At 32.9% G+C, this 23,853-nt stretch overlaps 1 protein-coding gene across 1 annotated transcript; it reads right to left on the bottom strand.

The window, feature by feature from the left end:
• Window positions 1-5,234: 5,234 nt before the first annotated feature.
• On the bottom strand, window positions 5,235-20,252 carry LOC145677615 (trypsin-1-like). Its single transcript, XM_081748082.1, has 7 exons — window positions 20,081-20,252; window positions 14,623-14,720; window positions 10,069-10,154; window positions 8,626-8,773; window positions 8,172-8,285; window positions 7,533-7,673; window positions 5,235-5,378 (listed from the first exon to the last, which is right to left on the bottom strand). Exons 1-7 carry the CDS (start codon window positions 20,250-20,252, stop codon window positions 5,235-5,237), a joined length of 903 nt encoding a protein of 300 aa, XP_081604208.1.
• Window positions 20,253-23,853: the final 3,601 nt, after the last annotated feature.

Here is a 23,853-nt window from a genome sequence, read left to right as displayed (position 1 = left end):
TACAATATGTTCTATACAAGTAAATATATGTGAAAAATGGTATAGTAAGTTCACTTACTTTTAAACCGCTAAACAGGTTAAATTTATATGTAAGTGGATTTTCTAATCCTGACTCTACTACTGATATTATAAACATATTAAATGTTTAAATGTTATAAACAAATTAGGTTGGGTAACTGCCAGAAGACACATGTCCCACCATTTTATCAACATTTGCGCATAAATATATATGTTCAGAATATTTACAAGATACTGACTTATCTTTATAATTTTGCACGTAACATTGCCACATAGGACCTTTCTTCCTACCCATTTCCCGAAATTTTATGCGTTGATTCACATGAAAGAAAAGTCCGAGTACCTCTTAAGAAATTCGAGTCAGAGAGAGAAGACAGACCTACGTCTATTACAAACGGTGGTTCGAGGTTTATCCATCTCCTCGAGGTTTATCGAGAACTCCATCTCTCTTTCTACATAATTTTCACATTAGTTTACAAAATGGCTCCTTTTCATTTGTAAATTAGTACTTTGCTACTTTTAGGGCAAATGGAAATGGAACTTAAAAAATCATATTATTAGTTATATAAAGTACCGTCAACGGATTTTAAATTTTTTGAACCTTCAAATTATTTAAAACCTAGAAGTAAATCATAATATATAAACATAAAGTAATTAGTCATTCAGTTCTTATAATTTGGAAGAAAGAGTAAAGAAAGGGAAATCAATTCCTTCCCGGGAATATCCCCTTTTTTATATTCCTACTCACCGGGAATATTCCTACTCCCCATCACTAGACATACATTGCCATCTACCAGGAAAATCACAAAGTTCCACCACTGCGATAACGGCGCTTCACCTCAGTCCTACTTTCAGTTGGGCATACCTTATAAAATCATATTTAAAAAAAATAATAATGTTAACATATGGGGATACTCCCTCTCTCCATTCTTAAGAGGCATTTTTATCTCTATCTTGATTATTTCTTCTTTCCTCTTACTGAGAAGATACTAGGGGACGCAAGCAGTATTTCGTGATTTTCGCTCTTTACGGCGATCCCAATAGTTTTTAAGGTGATTTTATGAATAAAAATCAATACTTTGTGATATTATGCTTTCTAAGTCCATGTTGTATATCTTGATACATTCCACCAGATAGTTCTACATCTCAAACCACTGAAATGCAAAGAAAACATTAAGCAACCTCTTATAAAAATTAATCTTTAATTGACTTAGATGGGATTAGAGTTTAACTCCCTTTGAACACCAGAGTCATAAAATATAAAATTGATGATATATCTGTATCGACAGTAATAATAATAATAATAATAATAATAATAATAATAATAATAATAATAATAATAATAATAATACTGTTGATACATAATAAGAACTGTAACATCTATATTTTAAATTAAAGGATTTCACGGAGGTCCCTAGTTGCTATAACTTATCATAGCGTATGCTTCTATGGCGGAGGCGATCAAGTTTCGATTCCCATTGGATGCTCATATGGTTAGAATACTTCGCTTAGCTCTAGATCCACGTCTCCTATAGACTTGCTGCTGAAAGTGAAGTTAGCAAATAATAATGAAATTCTCTCCAAATGAAACAACGGTTTGTAATTTCTGAAATTTTATTTTCGTAAATGAGAAATGAACTTAACATTATGTGTGTGTCTTCTGTACAATTATTGTATTACTTCACAATTAATATACTAAGTACAATATAGAACCGCTTTTTAATGCATAAAGTGTAGTACTGTATTTTAGTGATATATTTCAGACTCTAGTATTTTGTTAATATGATTGTTATTAGAGAAAATGTATTAACTATGTTTTAATAGGAGATGTAAATGTTATATAGACTTCTAAAAGTTTATTATGGTCCTAACAATATACACAACATTTGCATTGAAACTCTTCTATTAATATATGCATTCATTTTAAGTGATTAAAAAGTGTTTTACCTTATCGAGTTTCGTTAATAAAACATTTGTATATTACCATCAGATTGAAGTACTTTGATAAAGATACTGAAGACTTCCACTCAAAAAAGGCGCAAATATTTTTTTTCACAGTTATCTATATAACGCAATTAATCATAGACGTGAACTTAAATAACTCTTACCTTATTTTTTGTAGGAAAAGAAATTGAAAAGTATCCACTGGCATGCGGCGAGCCTTACTAACAGTTATAGAAAGTTATATTTTACAATACTGGATATTTACCTACTTTTTTATTATAAGAACAAAGCTCTTGAGAGTTTTGTTCTTGTGTAGCACTAGTTGTAGTAAACGTTGGTCATGAATGTAAGTTCGGAACGCAAGTTCGGAACGGAAATGTTATATTTGTTTACAAGCAATCAAATATTCAACCATGTATAATGAATCCCAAAAATGGTACTCTGGAGGACGCTCTCGGACTGGTTTGAATGCTTACGCACTGGCAATGAAAATGAGGAATATCAAAACGAACGTATTGAACAACATGGAATAATCATCTTTATTAAGCTATCTGGCATCTGCAGTGTTTTCATCTTGATTTTTATTCACGAAATAGAGGTGCTACTTTATTAATTTTATTACATGGTGATATAGCTACAATAGTGGAAGGTAGAAGAAATTCAACTTTAATATCCGACAATAGTTTGTCACGATTGCCTTTCCCAGAAGACTTGTCACTCCTACTTTATTCGGACCCAGCCAATAGTAACGTTTCTATGTCAAATTTTACTTCTTTACAAAAGTCCAGACAAATAGTTATCAATCTTGAAATGAAAATTAAATCTTTTTGTTTAACGTTCGACCGTTATACTGGCTGGCTAGGCTAAAGGAGACAATTATTGTGTAAAATGAAAGAAAAAGACAATTGAAGAAGGTGGTGAACTTGGAGAAAACCTTCACGCAAGGTGTTTTTTTTTCAGTATAAAGTCCACGTGGCGCGAGCTAGGATCGAACGACGGACTCTATGCACCAGAGGTGAACGGTCTACTACTGAAACACAATAGCCCATAGTTAGAAGTCATGGTCAACAATGTGTCTCTCCTAAAAACATATACCTTATGCGGCTGACATGATAAAAAGATTACCCGATAACCTTTTTGCTCGTCTATCAGGTACTTGAGCATTCATGGTGTATTGACTTGGTAAAATTTAAATTTTTAATGCTCATCTTCTTTATGCTTTATCGTACGAAATGATGATCATTTGTGTCATTGTTTAATGATGAAGGTGCTGAATTATCTGAACTATCATCCTGCTGTTTTTGACAATAGCAGACATGGTACAGGTTTACTGACATAAGTAAATTGGTAAGACGTATTTTCTCTTCTTCTAGTATTGAAATCGCTCCTATTAAAACTGCTGCAGTATATATATATATCTTCCAGCTTCGTAGATGATACTAAGCCACATGCCAAATTGTTTTAATTTCTACCAAGAACACACAGCAAAAAAAGTCCTCTAACGTGAACTTAAAATAAATTCGAGAGCAGCTGGCTTGCCGGGTGGAATTTAAATTCTTAGTAGCAAGCCCCTTCTTCACGTTTCTGACTGCAACCAAACTCAGAGTCATTTTGCAACAGAAGATCGTGGTATTTGGAGTTCGAACAAATTTATTATTTTAATTTATCCCTACAACTAGACGTGAAAAACTAGAATTATTCCTCGTTAAAAACGCGTTATCCTCGCTAGAAAAGTTACAATAATGTCCGCGCATGGACTTAGAAACCGTGTTTTCTTTTTATTGCTAAAGTTAGGTTATAATGAAAAACCAACGTTGAAATTTATGGCAAACTTTAATATTACTTACAATAGCAAGTATGCTAGTGACAATTACATGTTTTACGTAATTACGTGCCTACAGTAATCCGTATACTTACGAAAGGTCTGCTAGAAACTTGCAGCAAAATATCTAAATAGAGAAAAAACCTTTTCGATAATATTTGTTGGTTTCAAAACAATCTAGAGAAGAAAAAGTTGCGTATTAAACCTAGTTCAATAATATTCATTCGTTTCATAACAATTTAGAGAAGAAAAAATTACGTAAACATACAACTAAATTGGGAGGTTTTGAAGTTCATTAAGAAAGCATTGTATTTCTTCATAACAATTTGAATACGAGTGTCGCAAAACACACAAATGCACTGCGTTTCTCCACTCAACCTGGAAACAATAGTGCAAGGTATTGTTCTTGCGAGAAGTAGAAAATCTCTCTCACAGTCGTCGTGTGAATTACGCTTCAGCAAAGAGCTTATTCTCTGCCTTATTTCAATCACTCTCACCCGCTACAAGAAAGGAGGAAAGAAATTTTTAGGCACGGAAAATGGTCGATTACGTTGCACGTAAAAGTGCTGGTGTTAAAAGGTCTCTTCGATAAGGCGTACAGACTCTTAGAAGAGGAGACAAGATAGTCCATGACTGAAGCACGCAAACTCAACCAGATTTGTTTCAAATTTCATATTAAAACAATTATTTTTGTAGTTGTTGTTGTTCGGTCACTTCTTATTCATATACTGAAATATTTTGATGTTCATATTTTTTAAATTTTTTTTTCCTACTATTTAGGAAGGCGCCAAACTTTATGACTTTATGCATCCACGATTTTAGTAGTTTTAATATTCGGCTCCCTTACACTCATCTTTCATAGAAATTGTCTATCTTCGATAAAAAGTTTATTCCCTTAATTTTGTCATAACATAATTCACATGTATTGCAACACCAGTTTTAATTTAATCATTTATTACTTTTCTTAATCTTTTATATATTTGCAAAGAATAAATTTATTTTCATATTGATTGACTTATTTATATCTTATATTTATTAATTTAAAAACGACGCGATGAATACGTTCGATATATAATAAAAAATAGCTCTCATTATTTTCTGATACTTTATGGAAGAAATATGAATGTGTTCAAAATATTCCAAATACTTTCATTTTTATGAAAAAGCAATTGTGTAAAACTTGATCAAGGCATCTTTTGAAAAAGAGAACGGGATAGTAGATTGGAAGTCTATCGTCTAACTTTAGTTTCCAAATAAGTAGGTTGTGGCATCAGCTGTGGTGGAAAGGTTCATAGTAGAAGGGTGTAACGACGGTTCTTTTATAAAATATATTAATTACGTATGCACTAAGAAACAGGTATAAATAAAATATATTATTTTATAATTTATTATATTTTTATAATTTTAGTATACATTTTAAATAATAAAACTGACATTTACATGATATAATTTATCCAATAACGCTATTGACAAAGTCCAAGTAATAAGCGACATCAGTGTAGACTCCAGGATATCCTGGTTCAGCACAGCCATTGCCCCAGGAAACAACACCATAAAGGACACCATCTTGAGTAAGAGGACCGCCACTGTCTCCCTGTAAATAATATAATATTGTAATATTGTGAGGTAATAGAATATAATCTACAGTAAACAAGCTAATTTTAGGCAGTAGAGAATTGGCGTACTTTAGTATATGTTTCACTACAACAAATGATTATTTCTTGAGAATTCGTCCGTAATTGTTAAACTATATTCAAATACACAAAATCATTAAAACTAATTTCCCAGTTAATAGAGTAGTTCTTATTTACAATGTTTAAAGGGAAGGCTATACAGAAAAGGTATTGTAATAATCTCTACAAAATGTAATCAGGAAGTTACGTGTAAAGATCGATATAAATGTTTATCATACAAACTATTTTAAGTTTGAAATAAATCCTACAACAAACTTCTAAGCTAGAAAATCGTTATTCCTCTCTTTCGCTTCGTTCAGTTGATTTGTGCTGATTATGAGTTTAACGTCACTTTCAGCAGCGAGGCTATATGAGACGAGACCTACTGATTAATATGGAATTCGAAACGCATGAGCTCCCGCACGGAATCTCTTTCGCTTGGTATATAAAAAGATACTAAGTGAGAGAGAGAGAGGTAGAAATGTCGCATCTCCAACTCTCAAACTTCTTACCTGGTTACTACAAACTCAAAATAGTTTATACAAGTAACAATTGTATCTGTATCTCTATACAAATTATTATGTTCATTTAGGTTTAAAAGAAAACCATGGGTGAGGTTTAACAACTTCGTGAGTATGTGTTCCTGTTTAGAGACATAAAATTATTAAGTTATTAACGTTGAAATTACACCTCACGTCAATTTATACTCAGTCTGACTAATGCAATCACTATCATCCTCTTGTTATATAAGTAGTTTCAAAAGAGTAATAGATTTGTTACTACTGCTGGTCTTAAATGATAAATGGCCTTATATCTACTACGAAAGCCTTTATGGAAAATATTATTCACTGCCCATTTTTTATTTAAAAATATTTCTAGAATGTTTTGTAACTAAGCAGAAGTAAGAAAATGTCTAATTCTTCTATCCAACTAGATTTAGAAAGGACATAAATGTGTTCCCCATTAAAATTGAAAAAATAAAAGAGAATTATTCAGATGGAATATAACATATAGGCCTATCTTACGATATAAAGATAATCTGTTGAAAAATGGAGTGGTCTATTATTGTGGAGCAACGACGAAATTCAGTATTGCTAAGACATCTCTACGAATTTTGTGCAAGATGGGCTAGATTTCAATGTTCGTACAACCGTAACGTTCGTAAAATTATGTTTCAATATATAAATTGCATCTCTGCATCCTTCCCCTTATTACCGCTGCAGAAAGCTCGGACAGCATGCATCAGATGCCCCTCGACAATATTTCACTCTCGACATTATTTAAATTACGATGCATTTTATGTATATATATATATATATATATATATATATATATATATATATATATATATATATCCCCGTCCCCGAAATTACGGGGCTGAAATGTATCTAAACGACATCGGAAAGGTCACTGTTCACCTCAGTCACCCACAAAGATGGATTCGACATTAATATCACTCATTTTTGATCATTTTGATTTATATTCCCCTACAGTTCTCTAAATTGCACAAAATCAAATGATAATAAACATCTCCGGTTCGAACCTCATGTTGAAAATTTGATGTACATTGGTTGGTTGGTCAAGAGTTTACAAAAGCATAAACACAGTCGCACTCAATTTTCTAATATGGATTGTTATTATAAATATTATTATTATTATTATTATTATTATTATTATTATTATTATTATTATTATTATTATTATTATTATTATTATTATTAGTGTTAGTGTTAGTCTTATCTATCTGAAAAAAGTTCAATATCCTATCAGAATTTTGTCATTTTGATGTTTCCAATATTATTTATCATAATAACGAACAAGATATCTGACACTCAAGTTCTTTACTTGAATAAGTTCAAATTAACTTTCCCGCATGACAATACCTCATAATTTGATAACACGTAAGGAAAGCGAGTAATGATCTTTATCAGTGTTAACACTATAAAATTTGTTTTTTTATATGACAATTTATAATTTTGGAGTCATTTATATTCAGTTGGACTTCAATACCCGTAATTAGGAATTTAACATTGGTGTATTCTAAACCATTAGAAATAAATAACTAAATTTCTTACTTGACATGAATCCTTTTCTCCTTCAGGAACACCAGCACAGATCTGGCCTTCAGGAACTCCGCCATAAGCATCATCACACTCTTCAGCACTTACAATGGGAACTTGAACTTGCAATAGATCATCAGACACATCACCACCCTCCTGCAGCAAGAGAAAATACAATTAGTTAATAGTCTTAAGAAAAATAAATTAATGCAATATCAGTGGATATGATTGGACACTTTAAATTCTTTTACTAATATTGATAGAAATGATTAATAGATTGTAACAAATCTTATTCCTTAAATCAATTAAAGAATAGTATTAATGAATAATAAGCAGATCCTTTTATCGTAAATACCAATGTTTGGCGGAGAAACTAAAGAGCTACATAGTCCTCTTTTTTATTATTTGCACGTTTCAATATTTGGGGCATAATTGCAAATACACTCTTGAGATCTGTCCAAATTTCCTTTCACCATATTTAAATTTGTAAATTAATATAATGAATTCTTAAATTATGACAAGAGAAATATTCCCAATAATCTATATGCTTTGTGCACAAACAGTAAGGTATATCATAGATTCGTATTTAACTTGGAGATATATAAGTGTATAGGCCTACATCTATATCTTCATATATAAAAACAAATATTTTACCTCTGTTGTTCCCCATCCAGTGATGGTAACTTCACTACCTGGTTCAAGCTCTTGTCCAGCTGAAGGAAGTTGAGCTGGTTGAAGGTTGTCATTCAAATCAAAAGGTTCGCTAACCTATAAGATATTTTTAACGATAAACGTAGGTAACTTCTTTAGGTAAAAAATATGAGAATATGTTTATAGTATATTGTTTCTATAATATTTTAATGTTCAAATTTTCTTAGAATTTTCCAATTTGCTAGACCTTCGTAAGTTTACCATTGATCGTTAGTAATATGGAAAATCAACTCTAATATATCTGCTCTGAAGTGAACGTATAATGTAATAATAAATTGAATTAAATTTCATAAAATAATGTACTTGAAGTATATTTACTCCCAGAACGTTTTCTATTATGTTTTGGAGTTACTTCGTAAAATTTTCGCCCAATGTAAATATTCTATATTTAACATACCCTAAATACGGCAATATCGTTGATTGGAATACCACTCCATAGCGTATCATAATCTGGGTGAACAGTAATCTCAGCTACACTTCGAGACTGATCTTCTTCGTTCAGGTTGGTAATTCCAGCAACGATGTTATAATATCTCCTATTGTAGCTGTTAAATAAATGTAAAATAAATTTCAATTCTAGTGTTGATTATGATTACCTTATGCACTGTAGTTATTTTTAGCACAACTGTCACATACAGTAGAGTTAAAAATAATTGGATACTTTAAATTATTTGTAGCTTTTCTAAAAGTGGACTTTTAATAGGTGAAATGATAGATTTTCTAATTGTGATGTGGCATAGTAATAGGAACCTACTTAATGTAATATTTGCTCATCTTGAGAGGGAATAAGCTGTAATTAGGATAGGGAAAGGCAATAGAAACGTTATTGGTTTATTACATGTGATAGGTCAAGTAAATTAGGAAAGGATTGAAATCTATGTTATTTCTTAGTTTACAGAAGGAAAAGAAGGAACTATATTATTTTGATACAAGATCTAAATATATTAACTAAAGTAGTCATAACAAGGCTCATTTAGAATATGGGTATGAATTATAATTATTGAAATGTAATAATAACTATGAGAATGATGAAATACATGAAATTGGTTGGTCTTCCCCAAATAATTATATGTTAATGTTAATTTTCCAATATGTTAATGTTTAGTGAAAATACTTGAAAGTACGTTGACTATGAAAGATAATTATTGAAATAAAAATATAAACCCCCAACTCATTTAATATAAAGTATTGTGCCATATTGAGCAGAACTGCACGTGCTACGAGAAAGAGATAGACTATGTTGGGGTGAAGAAATAAATAAATTAATGTGTGGAAGTTTTACACCATTCGGTTTTACAGCTAAGATAAAGGAAACAGTGATGATGAGAAGTGAATGAAATGGTGAAGAAAGTGGGAGGAAATGGAAGGAGCCCGAGGATACCCACGCGAGCGGTGTTTTGCCACTACTCACTCACTCGCTTGTCATAAGCTGGAATCGAACCAAACTAAAATCCAGCAGAGATGAACGCTCTACCACTGAGCCATCGCGGCCTGGAGAAGAATGTAGTGCCACCTATCACAACTTATGTGTCATAAATGACAGATCTTTGAACTACTTGTGTAACTATTTATAAATACTTAGTTGTTATTGAGAATATTTTATAATGATTAATAATAAGATTTCGACTTCAATAGAAATAAAACCATTTTGGTCTAACTGTAACAATCAATTCACTTCAATATCGCATTGTGTGGTGTATACTCAAAGGTGCCTTTTATATCATATGATATTACCCATTGGCATATTATACCTTATGACTTAACTAATTGATTAATATAATAGCACTTGTTAATTTACCCATTCAATATTAATTATAGACTTTTAAGTGAGTTAACTTACTCTGAGCAATGTCCAGCAGTGATTACGAAGTTTTCACTTATAACGGTTCCTCCACAGATATGGCTGCCAAGAACTTGGACTGATGCCTACAATACGAAAATCATAGTTAGTAATTGTTCACTATGAATATTAATACCACCTTGTGGCTAATAGCAAACTTGAGTATCACTGTGTCTGTCATTCCCGATTTGGTTAGCAGATAAAGTCCCAAGTAGGAATTCGTATTTTGATCAGCATTTCTCATGTTATAATTTCATAGCTGAAATGGAATACTCTAAAGTCCTGTCAAGTAATTTTATTGAAGCAAAATTTACTCAATAAAAATATCCTTGTAATTAATTTATTTCTCTACACACTTTGTATAAAATGTTTAATTCTTTCCTCAAAAACTGTATACCTTAAAATTATTATCGAAATAATAATTGACCGATGATTGATAGATGCATCTGAGCGTACAACACTTTGAGAACAGTTTTTTTTCTGAAATTTTTATTCACATCTTCTTATGCACCAAAATCCGACACTACTTCAACTTGAAATAATGGTACATTTTGTAAGAATAAGATCATAAATGAGAATATAAAATGAAATTTCCATAACGGATAATTCATAGTTAAGTCGTAAACTGATATATTTGATATGTTTGGTATATTTGAAACTAACCAGAGGCGGATTCATAAATTTCCTTAAGATGTGCAGTTCTGGAAATAGACATTTTATATAGACGATGATTGTGTGTTCATGTGTACTGCCAATTTCAGCTAAAGATGTTAACATTCAAATTACAGTATTTTCCGTATTTGACACATATATTATATAATAAATCAATTTGTATGCCCCTTCATGTAGTGTATCGTTCATTATGAGAAACTTATTGTTTTATTATGCCGTGAAAACAAAATATTTTAAATGGTATATATATTCCCTAGATAGATTGTAACTTATCACGTTCCAAAATTCAAATTAAGAAATGAAGTGAAAATACGTTGTAATTCAAATGACTTCAAGAATAAAAGAGAGAGTATTTGCATTTCACGTTTATATTGTTTCTTGTTCCTTCATAATGTCTGCTCTTTAAATAAAAAAGAAGGGTACAAGCATTATATTGTTGAACGGCAGTATTCCTTCCAGGCACACAACCTGGAGGTACCCCTGGAATTAACAATAATCTCCTCTCTCGTCAAAGCTAAAGTAAATTAAACCGCAATTACGTGTTAGTCTTATGCAGAATAAGTTCTTTAGTAACTAGTGTCAAAGTGCAATTCCCTTGTACTTTGATTGGCCCCAGGCAAAATTTTGTGGAAAGAAGTTCCTTATTGTCTTGCATGAAATAATTGTACCTATACGCTCCAGCTGAAGCAGATGTGGTGCCAGGAATTTTGAAAGATGGTGCTCGATATTGAATACTTTCTATAACGGTCTGGCTTGTATCTTCTATTCTATAGCTTGCTGAAAACTTCTGTACAATTCAGTTTGAAATCACTCGTGATTAACTTTTAGAAACATATCTCTGGATTTTTTATGTTTATTTTCCTACTAGGGATAATGGGTATATCATAGCAATAACCAATTCTAGTAATTATTATATTTTTTGCCAGTATGATAGAACCTTGCACTTCAGAGCATTCATATATATCTGCATTCCTGGACGGAAGAATAGTAAGTTCCAGTAGTTACATTAAAAATAAATATCACACTACCGATCCCTAAAAGTATCACTAACGAGGAAGGTCCATAAACCGTGAGAGTCGAATTTCGATGAAAATTAGTGACAAGATTCAGTTTGAGTTGCTAAGCAACGTAGTAATAATCACTAGAGGCGCAAATGCTTCGTTGAGCTGCTACAGCGACGCCATCATGAAATCCGGCAGGCAAAGTCCAAGAATACTCTCTTGGCACAAAAATTAAAAGGCTTTTGGTAGATCTGACTTCACCATTGTAAACTGGGATAGAACATCTATATGTGAGGGTACGTCCAGTACATGATCGCCATCTTAAAAGACGCCATATTGAATCGCGGTCAAATATATTAAATAGCAACGGGGTCATGTGGGGTATCAGATAACACTGGAATTTACTCCTGAATCCATTTTTCTAAACAAAGTTTACATTTCTCCTTTCACTTCAGAGTTAAGAGCTTTCTCACCCACAGGAACATATAAAACTGTGAGAGTTAGATTTGTATTATAAAATGCGGTCTGCGAGCAGTTGCAGGGTTTCAACTAATGCAGTAGTAATAACTTGATGTACAATAGCCACTATACCAATTGAGTCTAGTGAGAGAAATTGTTAATTAAAATTGAAATGCCTATAGTGAAAAATGTAATAGCAGCACTGCAACAAATTATACCTATTTTGAAGCGCGATGGAATTGACTGGTGGACGGTGAAACGCACGTTTAATAGTACTGAATAGCAGAAAATGCCAAAGGGATTGTTCAGTGTTTCACATAAGCAAAAATTAACCTATTAACCCTTTGCTCTTTAGTTGTGATGATGGAGATCTATAACGAAGTGGTTAGCACACAGCATCTTAGAGCAGTACAAACACTTAACAAATGCACTTTCGTCACAATCTTCATGACAACAAACACTATTACCTACTCACAATATTATCTCCATAGCATTTGTAAATGAGCCACCTATATTGCTCTTGTGACATACCCGCATTTCTGCCATGCATTCGCAAGCTTGGCCTTTAGAACTGGCGCACAAAATTGATGATACACAAGAGAATGCTTTTTCATTATGAAAATTCTCAAGATGGCGTCTGTGTAGCAGCTCAACGAAGCATTTGCGCATCGAATGACTATTACTACGTTACTTAGCAACTCGAACTGAATCTTGTCACTCATTTTCATCAAAATTCAACTCTCACGGTTTATGGACCTTCCTCGTAAGTATCACGGAAGTGTATCACTAACAAACACCGCTCGTTCAAATTCTGAAATTATTCGCTTGTGAACAAGAAACCGTGTTCCTAGTTCGTTATTTTTATGTTTCCTCTTTATATGAAATGAAATCTGTCAGTTTTACGTCCCACAGGTATGCCGGCTAGCATAAAGCTAATGATGATGATGAGAAATGAGTAGAATGGTGAAGAGAATGAAGTTCGAGGAAATGGTTGAATCCCGAGCAAATCTCACACACGGTGTTTATCCACGTGTCTCCGCGGAGCTGGGATCTAACCATAAGTGCTATGCACCACAGATTGACACTTTACTATTCGCTACCGCTGAACGCTACCAATCCATTTCTTTTCCCGTTAAGAACGTAAAATTTCCTAACTTTACTCCTCCCTTTTCTCCCCACCTAACTTAATGAACTCCCACTAGATTCATTTTATATTTTTCTAACTAACTGGTTACGGATTTCAACCCGCATGTCCTATAAAGATTTCTTACATCCCATGTTTCTAATCTCATTGCTAAGTTCTCAATCCTCGTTCGAGGCTTCTGCAAATATCATCGAAGAACGTAAACGCCCAAATAGAGAAAGAATGTGGCTGTATATGATTTAATCCCTTTCCTATAAAGTTGTTAAGAGTTAGATGTTTATCACAGAGATAGGTAAGAAGATTTTTCGAAAAGATAATACAGAACTACACCGCTTTAAAGAGGAGCAGCTGTAAAAAGGAACATGAATTCAATATCCGAGGTAAAAGGCGGGTCATGGTCTTAACATCATGTGTATATGCACGAAATTTGTTGACAGAATCTTCCACATTGAGGGTATAAAACTTGTGATGCTAGAGCTTTTGAAAATCCTTCTCTATGTTTTGAGAGAAAGGAATGAATATCTATGAGATTATATATTTCTACTGAAATATTGGTTCGAAAGATAATTGAAAGTATGCTCTTTTTCTTAAAAGAAATAATAACTATATTCAATTGCAATACCTCTTGAAATTACGCTTCAAATGGACTTTAAAAAGTATTCAGAATACCAAGCACTGAAGAAAACGAGTTTGTTTGATCTTCTTCATTTAAAGTTAGTATTGGTATTGAGAATAATATTTCCGAAGCTCTACTTAATTCAAAGCCTCGTTCCTATCTTTCTACAGCTACATGTTTGTACATATGTATTGTGTTTTTTTTATTAGTATGAGTACAAATTGTAAAATGGATATCAGAATTAATGTACATGTAGTATAGACTAAATATGTTTCAACCCAATCTTGCTGCTTTATTTTTCACGAATATTTTGAATATAATACATTTTATAGCCTTCAGCTTCAATTGAACAATCACAAGATTCATTTTATGCAAACTTTTGCTGGAATTGCGGATATGTGTATTTATGTGTTCACTAATTTGGAAAATTATCATATGCTTGTCGATTAAAATAGTCCAATACGTTCCTATGGATATTTTCTAAGAAAAGTTATTTTTAATATTTAGTTATATTGGTTATGGTATATCAGAACACTATTCATACTGTTTGGTACATTTTGTCAGATGTGTAAAGAAACAAATATTGCAAAACTTTCCATTTACGTCATTAAAAGTAATTCAATCAATTCAAATTTAATATCAATTATTGCAGAGATACTCACCTGGAATGGAAATTCCCCAGATGCAACAGGACTGCCCCCTACAATCCTTCCATGTGGGAAGAAGTTCTTCTTTCCAAAGAACTTGTAGTTAGGTGTCGCTGAAACGACATTAATCAGGATCGATTAGTGATTACATGGTTTGAATCGTTACAGCAAATAATAAAATAGATAAAGGTTTTTTTGCAGTTAGACATTCTATACATATCTAAATAAAAAGTGAGTAGGGTAAATGTGCCTGTCCTCGACCACCTAACTCATTTTCTTATCGTTCTTAATCGTTTTTCACTCAATGGAACAACTTAGGAGGATGCAAGTAGCTCACGTGTGTTCCTAAAACTATATTTTATCTATACTTTATCCAAAACTGAGATAACTTATACCGTTTATGTAATATTAGTCGGAGAAACACCAGTAACTGATTTCTTTTAGTGTTCGACCATTTTTCGTTAATGTTCGACCGCCTATCGTTTAGTCATCGACCACTACTCGGTTAATGTGCTTTTAATTACAGTATGAAGGCTAAAGCATCTTTACCAAACTAATAGCATCTGTAGATGTTACATAATTAGTTTTTCAGTATCACTTCGCAGTTTCGCACAATAGTCGCTGAGATTAAGTAATTTTGTGATAGTTTTGTCAAGAAAGAGACCACCAAATTCATTTAAGGTTCTGTGGAATGCAGCACCAAACATGCTTCGTCTTCTCTGGGTTGAAGGGGTATATACCCCATTTTCTAAATTCGTTTTTAATTACTAATTGTGTTGCTACCTTGGATATCACTCTTTTAATTAGTGGTGCAGAAATAACACGTGTAACCAGTGGCGTATTTGAGGGGCTTCTGGGCTTAAGCCCCCCCGAAATCTTACTTACTATAGTAAAGTATATTAAATATCTTGCAGAATTTTCACATTTTCAGGCAAAGACCCTCTCGAAAGTTAACAAAGCCCCTCCCGAAACAAAATCGTAAATACGTCACTGCGTGTAACATTTTACTCAGTTTCCACGTAGAACTCTCGAAAACGATTTGAACACTGATACGTCGCAGGGTTGAAGAATATGTGTGCTGTTTGATCGAAGGCAGCAGAGTACTATAGCATGGCTGGAACAAAATTCGCTGACTTCCATTGCCAAGTGAGTCTTGTGGCCGTCGATTAGCAGACGGACTGGTTTCCTAATAGAGGGATCATTCACTCATTTTAGGAAGCCGTTTGCTATCCATTCATAATGTTTCACTTCGCATCCAGCCGCTATCTGACCTGACCTGCCTATGAAAATCTCTGAAGAAACTGCACTGATGACGTCCTTTGGAAGATGTCTTACATACAGATGTACGACCATCGGGGATACAATTTCTCCTGTTGCGGAAAAAGTGCAAAGCAGTGTTAATGTTTCTTTCTCGTTGCCCTTCACCTCGTACATATTTTTCCACGCTTTGGACCCCAACGCCTTTCCTGATTTGTGACAGTTGAAAGCTGGATTCATCAGCATTAAATATTCGCTCAGAATCATTTAGAATATCAGATTGTCCCGTTTGTTTCAAGTATTTCTCAAGGTCCTAAAACCACAAGCGAATGTTTCCCTCGGTTACAGCGTATCGCGCCTTGTTCAAAGTTTAGGGACACGATTTGTGGGTGTCTCCTCAAGTAAGTGTAGTACCAGGTTTCACCAGCTCGATTGTCTTTGAACGGTGTTTTGCGTTTTTCTGAATCGACAATTTTTTAACACTGTTCAGAAGATCGTATTTCTTCTGCAGAAAGCCCTTATGCTCACATTAAGGAGCCAGTTTGCTAATCCCTCTTCTTCGTTCTGTGTTAGGTATGGTTCTGGATCTTTTTTTCGCTTTTTGGGACTGTGACCATGAAATTTATCAATCAGCGTTACCCGAGGATTTTTTTTTCGACAAGCCTCCAGAGCTTTTTGTAGATCCTCGTTTGAATAAGGTGGCAGTTTAAGCTTAGGCCTACTCACTCATTATCTCTGAAAGAAACAAAACTTCTTAAGGACATGCAAGGAAAACAAATGTATTCCAGACGTAAGCTCATAGTAGCTATTCCGCTAACAATATTTGAATGCGTTCCACGACGAAGCGAGAATAATTTAGGGTTCAGTATTAAACGAATTAGACCAAATATAATAAATTTATTATTCAAATTAAATGTCATACCCTAACAGTGCCGTTAATTTTCCATGAAAATGTTGGGAAACTACATGAATATTCAGTTACTTGAATTTGAATTTATTTTATGGCCTTTAGGCATCTACGGTTAGGTTGGGGGAGAGGATGTTGGAAGTTAGACGGCCAGGGCGTATTTTGATGATACCATCCCAGCATTTGCTTGGTGTGACTGAGAAAAAACTCGAAAGAACTCAAATCAGGATGGTCGACCGCTGGGATCGAACCGAGGACCTTCCGAATGCTACGCCAACGCTTTACTATTTCTTTCAAAGTTCGTCTCAGCCGAGACATTAAGCCTGAATGCTCCTCGAGCCAATTGGAGGTAATCCAATCCTGACAGGGACACGAACACAGAAATATCGAGGACAATTAAAAATACCCTTCTTCTTGAGAGGGATTCGAACCCTCAGTGGATTGCCTCTTCACCATTATCACTGAGCCACGGCCATTCGGTGAATATTCATGTATTAACAGTAAGACTCAGCAGATGATTATACAAATGTAAATTGATCACTGAATTAGTGTTTTAATCAAGAAATTCTGCGAGAAAGCATAAACGCAGAGCATGGTCGGACACTGAGAAAGAAACAGCTAATCTTCGACCAGTACAAATGTATTACGAAAAGTAGTGGTCGAACACTAGTAAATGTTTCGTATTCCATTATAACTTCAGAATTGGTAACTAGGTACTAATTTCATGCAGATGAATCGAAAGTTAGTCGTTATTGATATTTCTACAATTTTTCAGTGCTCGACCACCCTGTGGTCGAACACTAGTTAACAAAGAATATTTCATAAGTCATTGTCCGACCACTACATTTTATTGATTTATTCTTCATACCTTACAGTTATCACTAAAATTTAAGTACTAAAATGTGCTTTACAGTTCCATGTAACAGAATAATATGTGCATTTCTTACCTGGTGAAATAAAACTATGGAAAAGCACGAAAAACAGGGCGCTGTCGTTCCCATTTGCAACAGATTAAAGTTGTCGAAAACTCAGTGCGTCTTCCGTAGGCATACATTTGATTGACTATTACCGAATGCATGTGCAATATATTTTGACAGTATCTTTGTGATTGGTTCAGAATAAGCTGCAATTCAATTATAACGGGAAAGCATGCTTTTTTTTTATCGGAAAATAAACCTAATATATGGTTTTAAAGTGAAAAGTGGTCGGCAACTAGGGGGTGGTCGAAGACTGGCACAACCACCCTATTTAATAAAATAAGGCTAAAAGGGGGATATGCTCTGAAGAATTAGGTACAAGCATTAAATAAATTGGGAAATGTTTTATATGCCCAAGTAAAAATTCAAGGAACCTTTAAAAATGTAAAATAAAATTACAAATAAATGTTTGAAAATGTCAGTCTTTAGCTTTCTTTTTTATTTAACGCCTTATTATCATTAACCAACGCATTTTTATTTATGTAATAACTTAAAAGCATATTTGTTCATAGTTACTTTCAGATTTCAGGAATTTAATTGTTTTTCTTATTTTATGTCCTACAAACTTTTTTCTACAACGCTTTAGTTCGAACTTTCAAATGAATTCCGTCGTTTTATGTATGGTACTTAGGAAAATGTAACAGAATTTAATTACGCGCTATTTCTTAATATGAAAAGGCGAAAAAAAGTTTGCATTGCCTTTTTCTTAGAACAGCATAGCAATTTATGCTTGAGAAGAAAGTCAGCAACAAAAGTTTCCTTTCCTTTCACCATGAACTTTCACAGTCAGATATTAGTTTCAAGTAATATATGTTCCACACTTCACACAGCTTGGAAAGAGGGAAATCGAAGTTAATGGAACATTGTATGAATAATGCATATCCGAAAGTTTGGTTTTATAATATTGTTTCATTACTTAGAGAGATTAAATAAAAGGTAAATTAAATTTTAGAATTAAAATACTTTCTAGAATTGTTTAAGACAAACTTACCAAAAGCGCACACTAAGAGCCCAGCGAATAGACACAGACGAAACATGATGTGGTATAACGAAATGTGTCATATTAAATCAAAGGCCAAGACTTATATACTAAACCTCATCTTATAAAATCTATTTCCAGAATACCAAATTTTAGATAATTTAAAGAAGTATTATTTTTTTTATCAGTATCCTGTTATTAAAATTAATAATAATAAGAAAAGATTACCCTATTTCTGAATGATAGGATTTTCCAAATGAAAGCATAAACAATGCTTAATAATTGTGTTAGAGAATGTGTCCAATTTCCCCAAAATTTATATATATATCTTATCATTCACTGGAAATAACATATATCAATACTAATTGTCAAGGTTAAGGGATACACAGTGTATCAGTGTGAGAGTGAATGGATCTCCTCAAGGGTATTTTGTTTCGTCTACTATATTGTAAGAGTTCAGCCATACCAATCCAGCCTGGATCAAACTTGGCACAGCAGGCCGACTCTTTTGCAGAAGATTTTGTCCGAGAGGTGAAAATCAAAATTTAAGATGGCTACACCTAGACACCATTTTGGTATATATATATATATATATATGCAATACCAACTTAACATTTCTTAGCTCTGAAGAGCGTTGTGTCAACACCGTTGAACAAAGCTCCCTGGAAGTGTGCCTGGAAGAGAGATTGATATTGGTCGGCCTTACCCTGCTATATGAGCATGTTCAATGTTATATTGTGCAAAGTATCCAGTCCAACTTTTGAGTCATAGCTTCCATAACATAGGTTACAAACCAAAGTCATACGTCTGAAATCAAACCTAGTATCTTGGTAGATCTTGATCTATACAGAAGTATAAGTACAGAAGAAGTTCTGTATAAGTATGTCGAACATTGTTATGAATTCTACCAATGTCAGATTTATGAGAAGTCAAATTTTGAATCATATTAAAAAATATCTTACACCGAACTCATCCGACCTTGACGAAACTTGGCATCTTGATAAAGCTTGATCCCTTGAATGAACATACATAATATTATGATGCGCTGGCTTTAAGTTCCATCACTTCCTTTTTCGATGAACAAGCATTAGCATCTTATCCTTCCCGACTTAAGCGACAGCATCATCACTTAAAGTGTCCGTCCTTTTCCTTTGGTTCTCCTTGAATAATCTGTTTCGCACATTGCCCTCACTTAACTACTGGCATTTATTTTCTTCACTTGTTTTTTTTTCGAACGGTATACTTTCTTCCTTGTTATTTTTCTTGCTGAACATTAATGCTTTCTCTTTCCCGTTATTCTACAGACAGCACAGTAACTTCGACTGACCATTTTAGACATTCCTTGACATTTACTGTATTTTTGGTTCTTGCGTTCCTCTTCTTTCACTCTCAAGTGCCAATCATTTGGATTTTCAAATTCCTCTTCTTGTACGATCCCTAACCAATCATTTCTGTTAAAATCGATCTCCGGAACTTGGTTCGTTTCCATAGATTCTATTTCATCAACCTCTTCAGTTTTCTCCATTGATGAACTTTCCACTTGAACATTACCTCTTGGAATGATTCCGATCCAAAACGAAGCATATGACATAAATCTTCACTCAATTGATTTTCATTTGTCTTCCATTTCCCTAACGTTAGCAAAATTTTCTGTAACAGTTCATCTTTCGATATGATCATATCTGCACTACTGTAATGCTTCACAATATAAGAATTACTGCTTGTGAGCACACATATTTCAAAATTCGTGTTGTCACACCATAAGAACAACTGGATTCACATAGTCTACTTCATAACACTCTTTACTTTTCAAATAATTACCATAATTCTATTATCATAGCTCTCTATATCCATATGACTGGTCAGTTAGAACAATAAATTCAGTCGTTCTGATAATTAGACTTCAATGTCATGGACGTCTCTTCTGCGATCCAGAGACAAGCAAATTATTTTGCATTGGTCGCCTTTTATGTTGCTTCCATTAACAATAGCAGCAAGAATCCTTTCACGATAAAGACATTTTGTTGCAAAATCGAATTGTCGAATAGCTTACGGTTCACGTGTTATGTCGAGGCAGTACTTTATTATCAAAAATAAATATACGTCAGGCAGGAGCAAGCTCGTGATGCCAATGTTGTGAGCCCACTATTCGTGACATGATGTTGTTTATAAGTTAGATTTATTTTAAATACACTGAGAAAAATCCGTTTTCCGGACAGCTGTATATTGCAAAAATATACAGTATCCTCTTGCTTATTACTGAAATCAGTGCAAAGCATATGTTATCCGTATGCTACATATGCACTGCCCTTAGATGTTACATCATGCCATTGCAGGATGTCCGACATCTAACAATTTTCCGTATATCACATGCATATTCTTATGTTACATTCCTCAGCTATATGTTACATACGTCCAATTTTTTGTGAAATCCTGACAACCTATATTGTTTCATATGGAAAGTACGTATATATGGAACACTTATACAGAAAGTATTATAAAACATGGGTTTTCAATTATACGTCTGCTGTACGTTAAGTCCAAAAACTACAGGAATTACGCATGTAACCTACCTTTTTAAGTACGCCACCTACGATTTTTTTCTCAGTGTAGAAAAGTAAATTAAAGAGAATAGGTATGGTATTAAAATACAAATTATTTTACTAGTTGACTGTGAAAATAGTCAACTAATAACGGAAACTGTCTTTCAATAAATATTTAAGTTATTTTCCAACTGTATTATTAGCACATGAATTTATTCTAGAAAATCAATATATTTTGTTTTCTAGGTCTAAATCATAACATAAGAGGAAACGGGAAGGATAAAACTAAATCCAGATGCAGATCATAACAAAGATTGACTAGATCCTTGTTTAAATTCGGAATTGTCATTTGCAATAGAGCTTAAACTCACATAAACACATATGTCTACGAGATTGGAATTGTATGTCATTTTATGGTCGACTTCACATAAGTAAAAATGTAATATAATGTACGAGTAATTTTCAAAAAGTTAATCGACATAAAATGATATATGGATAAGACAATGGAGTTTACATATGTCGCGATGGCGTTACGTGATTCAGATCATCGAAAAAAGAACTATAGATAAATTTCCTTATCATTAATGGCTTAATGAATGAACAACGAGGCTACGGAATAGAAACATTTAAAAAATAATATGAAAAAGAAAACAAAACATTGAGTCAGCTCCTAAAATGGGACAGGAAAATTTTCAACGTCCAAGAATGTTTAGGCCATTATAAAGATTAACTGTTGCCTGTTCCTTTTGAAAAATGTAATGTTATCAAATTAGTGACTCCTTTTTCCTTATGTCTAATACTTAGACAAAATGTTGATGAGTAAACGTTATTCTTGTTTAGCGGTTCCCTGTTAATGATACGTGTAAATTTAACTAATGTTTAATGTCAATCGTTTCAAATCTTCTAATAAAACTAACACACAATTTATATTATGTTCATTGAAGATGCAATGTTTTCGATGCGATGTTTTCGAATGCTACATGCAATGCTAGCGATGTTTTCGAATTTTACAACAATTGAATATATCATGAAAGATGAAGAACGGACTAATCGTATCCATTAATATTTAGGAAAAAATGATTTATCAGTTTAAGTAACTTATTTCAGCCAAATACGCTTAGTATGAAGAATTATTGTATTTATTAGAATGGTATTGTTGCATACTAGAGTTACGTAGAAAGCATTGAACAAAATTAACCCGCTAAGGTACTTTTTTACTACATACTACACATTGGTTTTCAACTAATAGATAGAGAATCACAAAGATGATGGTGTCCAGAAAAAAAGACAAGGAAAGTTTGTTTGGAGGCATAAACAACACCTTCGTCAAAAGTACGTGAAAACTTAACTCATGAGATTACGTTATGTAAAGTGAACTCGAAGAAAAATATACAGTATTATACTCTACATGATATCGGTGAAACAGGCAGACGTTTTGACAATTCTCCTTATCAGTTATACAACCAAGGGAAAGCACATTTTTCAGACATAATGTAAACATTATTATGAGTTTCTTATCTTAATCTTGATAGAATGTGATTCAGTGTCAGATATTGTTATTCTTATTGTTCTTCTTCCTCCTCCTCTTCTTCTTCTTCTTCTTCTTCTTCTTATTATTATTATTATTATTATTATTATTATTATTATTATTATTATTATTATTATTATTATTATTATTATTATTAATATCGAAATTCCTTCCTTCAAAAGTATTCATAAATTTATTTGTAATGTTGTGGATACATATTTAATTCTATTTACTACATTGAAAGAATAAAATAAGAAAAATAAGTTTCTAATTAGTTTCTACTACTGATTAATTTCCTTCAAGTTTACGAAATACTAATTATTCATGTTACTTATATTATATTTAATATAATTCTTTGAAGTATGGTCAGTATTAAGCTTCCCCAAAATAGGACTACTGTAGTATTTCAAGACTATTTTCAGTATATACTGCGTAGTATCGGCGAAGTAGGTGGAAATTTGGTCAAGGTTTCTAATAATTTATCCCAGCAATTAAAACGTTTTTTTTTAAATATATCAAGATATGAGAATGCTTCTTCTCTTCATCCTTATGTATTGTTTTTATCTCTGCATTGATTGTTTCGTCTTGTGTCTCACGGATAAGATATTAGAGGTGCGATCAACATTTCGTCATTTTCGCTCCTTACTGCGATCTCAATAGCTTTTAACTTGATTTTATATATAAAATTCATTATTTTGTTATATTACACTCTGTAAATCCTTGTTGTATATTTTGATGTATTCCATCAGATAGTTCTACATTCCAAACCACGCAACCTCTTATGACAATTAATCAATAATTGACTTAGGTTGTATTAGAGTTTAACTCCCTCTAAGCACCAGGATTATAAAATATAAAATTGCTGGTATATCAGTATAATACTAATAGCACTATTATTATTATTATTATTATTATTATTATTATTATTATTATTATTATTATTATTATTATTATTATTATTATTATTATTATTACTGTAACATTCATACTAAATTAAACGATTTCGTAGAGATCCGTAGTTGCTATATCATTGTGTATGCTTTTATTTCGCAGGA

This window comes from Thermobia domestica, chromosome 1 (genome assembly GCF_964235325.1).
Source record: "Thermobia domestica chromosome 1, izTheDome1.hap1.1, whole genome shotgun sequence".
NCBI lineage: Eukaryota > Metazoa > Arthropoda > Insecta > Zygentoma > Lepismatidae > Thermobia > Thermobia domestica.
The sequence above is the reverse complement of the archived record's forward strand: the minus strand, read 5'-3'. Positions and strand labels throughout refer to the sequence as shown.

Coding starts and splice junctions, on each gene's coding strand:
- LOC145677615 (XM_081748082.1), bottom strand. CDS start 20,252: ATGGAGAAAACTGAAGAGGTTGATGAAATAGAATCTATGGAAACGAAC. Junction 8,286..8,625: donor ACGATATTGCCGTATTTAGG/GTATGTTAAATA, acceptor AATATCTTATAG/GTTAGCGAACCTTTTGATTT. Junction 5,379..7,532: donor GAGAAAAGGATTCATGTCAA/GTAAGAAATTTA, acceptor TATTATTTACAG/GGAGACAGTGGCGGTCCTCT.